Source organism: Salmo salar, chromosome 16, assembly GCF_965601325.2.
Source record: "Salmo salar chromosome 16, fSalSal1, whole genome shotgun sequence".
Taxonomy (NCBI): domain Eukaryota; kingdom Metazoa; phylum Chordata; class Actinopteri; order Salmoniformes; family Salmonidae; genus Salmo; species Salmo salar.
In genome coordinates, this window is record NC_138306.1 from 29,766,224 (window position 1) to 29,774,523 (window position 8,300).

At 38.7% G+C, this 8,300-nt stretch overlaps 1 protein-coding gene across 2 annotated transcripts in view; it reads left to right on the plus strand.

Moving 5' to 3' along the window:
- Nucleotides 1-6,466, plus strand: part of LOC106573506 (nuclear receptor ROR-alpha A) — a 270,663-nt gene extending 264,197 nt beyond the window's left edge. For both annotated transcript variants that reach the window (XM_014148624.3, XM_014148628.3), the window contains one exon: nt 53-6,466. In XM_014148624.3, coding sequence (XP_014004099.1) covers nt 53-217 — 165 coding nt within the window. In that variant the 3' untranslated portion in view covers nt 218-6,466. The remainder of the gene's footprint in view (nt 1-52) is intronic.
- Nucleotides 6,467-8,300: the final 1,834 nt, after the last annotated feature.

Sequence of the window (8,300 nt, forward strand, 5' to 3'; positions counted from 1 at the left end):
CGCCTTACTGTGAATCTAAATAACAGCCTGTCTCTTTTCTTTTCTCACACAGTTGATATGCAAAGTGTCAACACTGCGAGCGCTGTGCAGCAGGCATACAGAGAAGCTGACGGCTTTCAAAGCAATATACCCAGACATTGTGCGTTCCCACTTTCCCCCCTTATACAAGGAGCTCTTCGGATCGGACTTTGAGCAGTCCATGCCCATTGACGGGTAGCCAGTAGCCCTGCCAGGTGCCAGTGTGGCCACGCGGGGAATGTCATAGGGAGCATGAATCTGAGACACTTTAACGGTGCCCTGCACAAACCAGGACAGACGGCACGCTGCACACTTTTCTTTATTTTTCTTTCTTGAGGGGAGGGGAGGGGAGGGTTGGGGGGGGGTTGATTCTGTCTGTTTATTTCACTGGGTTTAGTTGTCTCCGTTTAGAACCCAGGTGGGACTCTAAGCCCAGGGGACATGAAGAAAAGTTGGAGACAATGCTTTCTCTTTGGATGAACTTGACCCTCTCATGCACATCATTCCAGCATGTTCCCAGGATGTCTCACACTGGTTAGCACTCATTGTTTTGACTTGTTTCCACAATAGATCATTTATGTATGGAGAAAATGATAGAATTTTTCTGTGCACATATCTAACCTAAAATTCTCCTCAGCAACCAATGATCTGGCTCTCCACTTCTCCTCTGGAGCTTCAATGTCCCATGTCTTATTGCATTGGAATACAGTTTCAATCTAAACCGAATCATATACACCAACGAAGATAGCTGCCAGTGCATGTTTATCCTCCATTAATCCTTGGTAAAGCTTCTGTGAGAATCACAAATAGAAATTCATTGCTGCTAATGTGCATATCCTGGTCAAGTTCAGCCCCTGTTCTCTTGTGTTTAGTTGTATGTTTGGAATGCAGTGTTTAGAATGAGAACTCACAGCGACTTTGAGAGAGGCTCCTTCAGTATGAGGCAATGTAAACGGCACCTCTCTATGGACAATCATCTAAAAAGAAAAGTAGAATTCTGGTAATTCTAGTCAAAACGCAATGATTTTAGCTGTCAAAGACTCCATCCACCATGGTTGCTTAGTGAAATCATGTAAGGCCATCTGCTATTAATCCTTGTGTGGACAGATACCCTGGAGAAACATAGGGCACCGCCACAACGATAAGGGTCCATTCCACCTGTTTTATAATGTACTACAGGGTATACGTATAAGTACTTACTATACAGAAAAAAGTAATGTTTATAGATTCTATTTTAAATAAAATGTATGATATTAGTAGTTAGACAATTCTTAATTGTTGAATTGATAAGGCACTTTTATTTGCACCTTTCTTTAATTTAAGACTTGTATATTACCTAGTGATGTGTTGCATGTGCACAAGAAATACCAGTGGAACCATGGTCACAGAGGCTTGTCCTGAGAGCTGCAGACACTGCTGTTCTGGGTGGGAGTTTGTTTTGGCTAGTTTGGGTTTGGCTGTGAGATTGCTAGGATGGTATGGTCTGGAGAGGCAGGCAAGTCACATTCACTCCATCACCTATTAGTTTAACACCCCCGACACACATGCATGCACTCTCAAACAAAAGCACACATGCACAATAAACCTGGGCTGAATTGCTGATGCTGAAGATGTTTCTGCTCAATCCAACGTCTCCATCTAGTGGAAAGTAGAGACACAGAAGGCCAGGTGATAGAGAACTTTTGAAATACAGTACAATTTCCCGATTAGAGAGCGGTCCACACAGGCCTCTGACCATCTGTTGATCCTTCTGTTTACCCTTACACGTTAGTGTGTTTGTGTTTTCAGTGTGGAGGAGTGACTGTGACTGCCTCTTCCCCAAGGCCTCAGCCAAGCTATGCCATTAGTTATGGGACAGAAAAGGAAAAGGGGGAAGAAGGAGATGTAATATTCAAAGCCTTGTCTGGTAGTAAAGCTTCTATTTTTGTAACATGTATAGTGAATTAAACTCATGAAAGAGAAGTCAGGCAGCACTTACTATATTCCCGCAATAATTAGAGAAGCTGTTGTTTGTATGACTAGTAGAGAAACATGACAATGGTAGAACAAGTGCTATTTTCAGAATGCTTTGTTGTTGTGGTTTTGTTGCGTGTGTCTTTCTTGTCAGTGTGGTAGAGAAGCGGTAGAAAACCCCCTGGATGTGCCATATAGTAGTAGTTGCTCCTGCTTTGCCGTCTACATGTCCATAATATAGAATGAATTGTTCTGACATTCCAGAAAACTCAGTGGTGGCTTGTAGAGAATTCCCATTTAATCCTGATATCCCTTTAGATAACCCATAACAGCAAGGGTGCAGTTTAGACACAACCCTCACCATAGTGTTATTTTATTTTTTTTGCGATCATTCCTCTGCCGTGAAATTTGTACAAGACAGAGAATCTTGTGCTGTCACCCCTCAGGGAAGAGTTATTTTACGCTTTCTGTTTGAAATTTGATCTGTTGTGTTGTTGGTCCTCATTAGGTTTAGTTTATGTTTTGTTCAGGGATGTTCAATATTAAGTGTTTAAGAAGAACATGTGAAATTCATTACTGAGTAGTATTTTCCATTGCTGATGTAAAGTACTTAAGGGGCTGTTGGCTAAGCACCAGAACTAGAAGTCAAGCTCATAACAAAAACAAACGCAATTTTTTTTCTATGTTTACAGTCAGTTTTCCCATTGGCCATACAGAATAGCTATTATTTTATCTACACTATATTTCTATTAGATACAATTCCAATGATAACGTTCTTCATGTGGACTCCAATGTCACCAGGGCCATTGTCACAAACGTATTATTATGATTACCCTCTGTGTTAGATAAACCAAATATACTTACGCAATATAAAATCTCTTCTTTAGGCTGTATTAATGCTGTGCTTAAATAAGGGCCTGGGTGACCACCAGTAGCCTCTACTCCCAACCAGTGAAGCCCAGTCTGTTTCAACCAGTGAAACCCAGTCTGTCTCAAACAGTGATTGACAATCCAGGTGATAGCGGGCCTGCCCTGTGGCCCAGTGAGAGAGACATGGATGCTCAGGGAGGTAACATACAGACAAACAGACCGGGGAAGCAGGTCTCTTTCCTCTGGACATAATGCATGCGTGGCATATGCTTTGCTATTTCATTCATTTATGAGCTTCTCATACTCTTTGACAGCTCTCGATTTATTATGGGAGGCAGGTTAACTTTTTTGTAGCACATTGGACATGCAGTACTGTACCTTCTTTTCACTAAGTCAGTCAAATCTTTGCTTTTTCTACGCTTGCCCCCTAGCATATTCTCAGCCAATAACTATTTGGTAGCTGTGTGTAAGTAACTATTATAGGTTTCTGCCAGGTAGCCACTGGAGTGGAATCCCATTTCCTGAAACAGATGTCATTCTCGGTCTCTATGTCTATCAAACTGGTCCTAAATTATAGGTCTGTTCACTGTGTTGTTATGTCCTCCTTTTAGTCTTTGTTTGTGTACGGTTTGATAGCAATATTGATTTGACAGTGGGAAATGATCAGAGGCATTGTGTCTGTCACAATTTCAAGAAACATCTCTGCACCCACATGGCGTGGAGGGATACATCATCCTGCATGCTTTCATTTTAGACATATTTCGCAAAGGATTGCTGGTGAGTCTGCTAGTCTATCAATGTGAATAACACCTTATGGTCCTTCTGTCTCTGCTCTCTGTGTCACTCGTGTAAACAAGCAATAGTGTGCGTGTGTGTGTGTGTATGTGTGTTTGTGTACTCACTGTGTGCATAAGATAAACCCCAGACAAGGCTTTAATAAACTAAGAGGAAAAGGGTTATGTGAATGAGGAGTCTGGTAGGTCTTGGCTTTCCCTGGATTTGGTAACACAGAGATTGTTCCATCCCGTATAGGGTTTAAGTGTTATAAGCATGACATAATACCTCTTTACAATTTATAGTCCTTCAAAGCGCACTGGAGCAAATGACTAACCACTCAGTCTCATGATGTGTTCAGTGCAGAGTAATTGGTAGAGAAAGAGACAAGTTGGCAGGGAACAACACACCACCCTGCATGTCATACATGTTATCTTGAGATGATTTGACTGCCTAGGAATCATGGGACTCCTATTTATTTGCCATAGAATATAGATTGTAAAGGTATGTGTGATGTCATGCTTACAACTGTGCTGTATTGAAGTGTTACCCAGATATATCAGTCAGTTGAATTGCATTTTAACAATACTCTCATTTTCCAAAGCACAGCTAATACAGTTTTAAGATTTAAAAAAAAAAACATTTTAGAATATAGTAAAAATGGAAAATTGAGAAAAAAAACTTCTAGCCATAATCGAATGTCAAGCAATAATATGTGGTGCATTATTTTAATTTTGTGCATAGGCTTTGGACATCTGCATGTAAATACACCTCTTATTTATCACTTTTGTTTTTGTTTTAATTTGTGTTATTTGGTTCTGGTTGTTATATTGTTTAATCAGTATATTTAATTGGTTCTGTTCCCAGGTGGAGGATAAAAGCTCAGCCTGTAAACTGTATATCTTCATTTCTCTCTCTCTCTCTCTCTCTCCCTCATCCTCAGCTTTTAATCAACAATATTTAATGTTATTATTGATCACATGTATAAAGGTAACTTTGTAACTTCTGTCTGTATAGGTAAGGAGAAAATACTGCTACTAAGGCCTACAAATATTTATATGTTTATCAAATACACCATGCTGTACAATATCTCTGATTTTAGTATGCTTCTCTCCTTTAGGATTAGATTGATAGTGGTAGGGTGTGCCAACATTTATTTTGTGTTATCTTGATGTGTGGTGCTAGGTAAGTTCATTTTGTGGACAAAGTCTTGATTCCTAGACTTGGCCACCCTATTAGTCCATTAATTTCATGAAGTATTGGTGCATTATTGATATTAGGACAATTAATGATAATGATTATGATAGTGGTAAATTTATTTCAAAACCAAGCCAGTACAGTACCTGTATCAGTGTGCTAGTCCTGGGATAAGGCTCTTATTTCCTTCTCACTTAAAAATGATTATCAAAACCAGTATCTACTAATGAACAGGTTATTATTTAAGGTTGCTCTTCTGATTTCTGAAAAAAAGTCTAAAAACAGCAGTATTGTTTTTATTTGTTCTGATTGTAAAAAACAACTTGCTGAGGCTGTAGCTGGTCATATTTGCAAATGCTGAGTATTTACCTCTTTAAGCTGTGTAGTACTTTACATAGGAAAGTACTGTGCTATTGTCCACTTAAAACAGCCATTTTATGGCTTCCTTATTTCAAAGTTAGTCTGCCCTGAAACAGTGTTTTTCTTTTAGACCAGTTTAGACCTTTTGGCACCACTGTTGTGTTATTAGAAAAAATGTACATGAAAAAGATCACCGTTAGAGGTTAGACATTTTTTGTAACCTTTTTTTTTTCCTTCTTTTCACTCAGTAGCAAATATCAGCCAGAATGTGCTTGCAATAATACACAATGTACTACACTGAGTGCCTCTCAGTGTTACAGGATGCATAAATGGTATTCAATTGTTATTGTTTTTGTTTTCCAAACATGTACTCAGCTGACAATGTATTTGCACGTAGGTTAACTCTGTCACCTATGTGTTACTACATTTTTCATATTCTGTCTTTATAAAGTACACATTTTCTTGTTTATTTAAGGCACCATGTTAGATATTCAGATTATATAAATACGTTTCTCCCTCTTGTCTGAGTAGCATAACTGGGAAGGATGTAGTAATGTAAAATTGTCAAATCGATGAAGTACATTCTGGCTGACAATATTGCATAAAAGATGACCTGCTGATCCAGGTTCTGGATTTGACAAAAGAATGGACAATCCACGTTGATGTTTTTCACTTTGTTTTGTGATCATAAAATGATGATTTCTTTATTGAGAACAGATAATTGACTAATGCATTGTATTTCAAATATTCATATGTGTATGCAAAAGATGCGTACAACACATCTGAATTTCTTTAATGTTCTGTGTTTAATGTAAGCTCAAGGGGTTGGGGTAACTTAATATGATGGGTCGAGTGTGGGTGGGATATTTCTCCTTGTGAAAGCAGTATGAACTGTAGAAAGCAGAAACCGGTATGTGGTTGTCACAAATTTTTAAGTCACATGTTTGCTACTTACGATGGGAACAGATGATCATGTACCTTTTTATCCAGCTCTTTTGAACTCTCTTTAGCAGGTAGTCTATTCACAAAAGTAGTTTCGCTCCTTCTTGTCTGATTCTTAAATATGGAAATAAGTATTTTGATTCATTTTGTACATACAGGTGTAAAGAAAAATAAGAAATGTAATGTTGTCTTTTAAATACTTTCCATTCTAATATGAATGTTGTTATATTGTACTTAGAAACTGTACCTTTAATATTACCTTTATTAAAAGTGCATTGGACACATCGATTTTAGATGTGCTTTATGTGCTGTTATCCCATAATAAAATTTACCGCTTGTAATGGGCTCTTAATTTCTGGTTGTCTCTCTATTGTCTGTCTCCTTTTATACACTACATCAGAGCTCTCCAAACCTGTTCCTGGAGTGTTACCGTCCTAACCTGATTCATTTTATCAACCAGCTATATTAGAATCTGGGGTGCTAGATTAGGGTTGGAGCAAAAACACTACAGGACGGTAGCTCTCCAGGAACAGGGTTGGAGAGCCATGCGACTACACAGATACTGTGCCTTCAGAAAGTATTCACAACCCTTGACTTTTGTTGTGTTACAGCGATAATAGTGTTTGACATGATTTTTGAACGACTTCCTCATCTCTGTACCCCACACATACAATTATCTATAAGGTCCCTCAGGGAGGGAAGGGCACCTATTGGTAGATGGGCCAAAATAAAAAAGCAGTCATTGGAATATCCCTTTAAGCATGGTGAATTTATTAATTACTCTTACATGCACCATACATGCACTCAAATGTATTCAGTTTGCCTTGCTGTTATGATTTTTGTTGTCCTTGATATCTTTTGGTTTTTGCATTGTTGTTTTCTGTTTTCCTTTCTCTTTGTCTTTTTTCTCTTTTGTTCATTTTGTTGGTTGTTGGGGGGGGATCTTGGAGGGCTGGTGGCCTGGCGGTTGGGAGCTTGGGCCGGTGGCTGATAGGTCGCTGGTTCGGATCCCTGTTTTTGATCTTGTGGGATATCTGTCGACGTGCCCTTAAGCAGGGCGTTGACCCTGGTTGCTTCTGTGGGTCGCTCCGGATGGGAGTCTGTTAGATGACTGAATGTAATGTAAATGTTGAGCGGCTTCACTGCAGGTAGATTGTATTTTTTAATACCCCCCCCCAAAAAACAAAGAAAACAAACAAACATTACACTTTGGATGGTGTATAAATACACCCTGTCACAACAACGATACAGGCATCCTTCCTAACTCAGTTGCCGGAAAGGAAGGAAAACACTCAGGGATCACCATGAGGCCAATGGTGACTTTAAAACAGTTACAGAGTTTAATGGCTGTGATAGGACAAAACTGAGGATGGATTAACAACATTGTACTGTAGTTTATCCACAATACTAACCTAATTGACAGAGTTAAAAGAAGGAAGCCTGTACAGAATAAAAATATACCAAAACATGCATCCTGTTGCCAACAACGCACTAAAATAGTAATACTTTTTAAAAATGTGGCAAAGCAATTCACTTTTTCTCCTGAATATTTTCAAGCGTAGTGGTGGCTGCATCAGGCAAAATCCTAGAGGAAAACCTTGTTCAGTCTGCTTTCCACAAGTAACTGGAAAACAAATTCACATTTCAGTAGGACAGTAACCTAAAACACAAGCCCAAATATACACTGGAGTTGCTTAATGTACCAAGAAGACAGTGAATGTTCCTGAGTGGCCGAGTTACAGTTATGACTTAAATCTAATTGAAAATATATGGCAAGAACTGAAAATGGTTGTCCAGCTAAGATCAACAACCAATTTGACAGGGCTTGAAGAATTTTGAAAAGAATAATAGGCAAATGTTGCACAATCCAGGTGTGGAAAGCTCTTAGAGGCTTACCCAAAAAGACTCACAGCTGTAATCGCTGCCAAATGTGTTTCTACAAAGTATTGACTCAGGGGTGTGAAAACTTATGTAAATTAGACATTACTGTATTTAAATTTCTATACATTTGCAAAAATTTATAAAAACTTGTTTTTGTTTTGTCATTAGGGGGTGTGTAGGTGGGTGAAAAAATGTAATATTTAATCAATTTTGAATTCAAGCTCTAACGCAACAAAATGGGGAATAAGTCAAGGGGTATAAATACCTTCTGAAGGCACTGCAGTAATTCAATACACAGGTTCCTT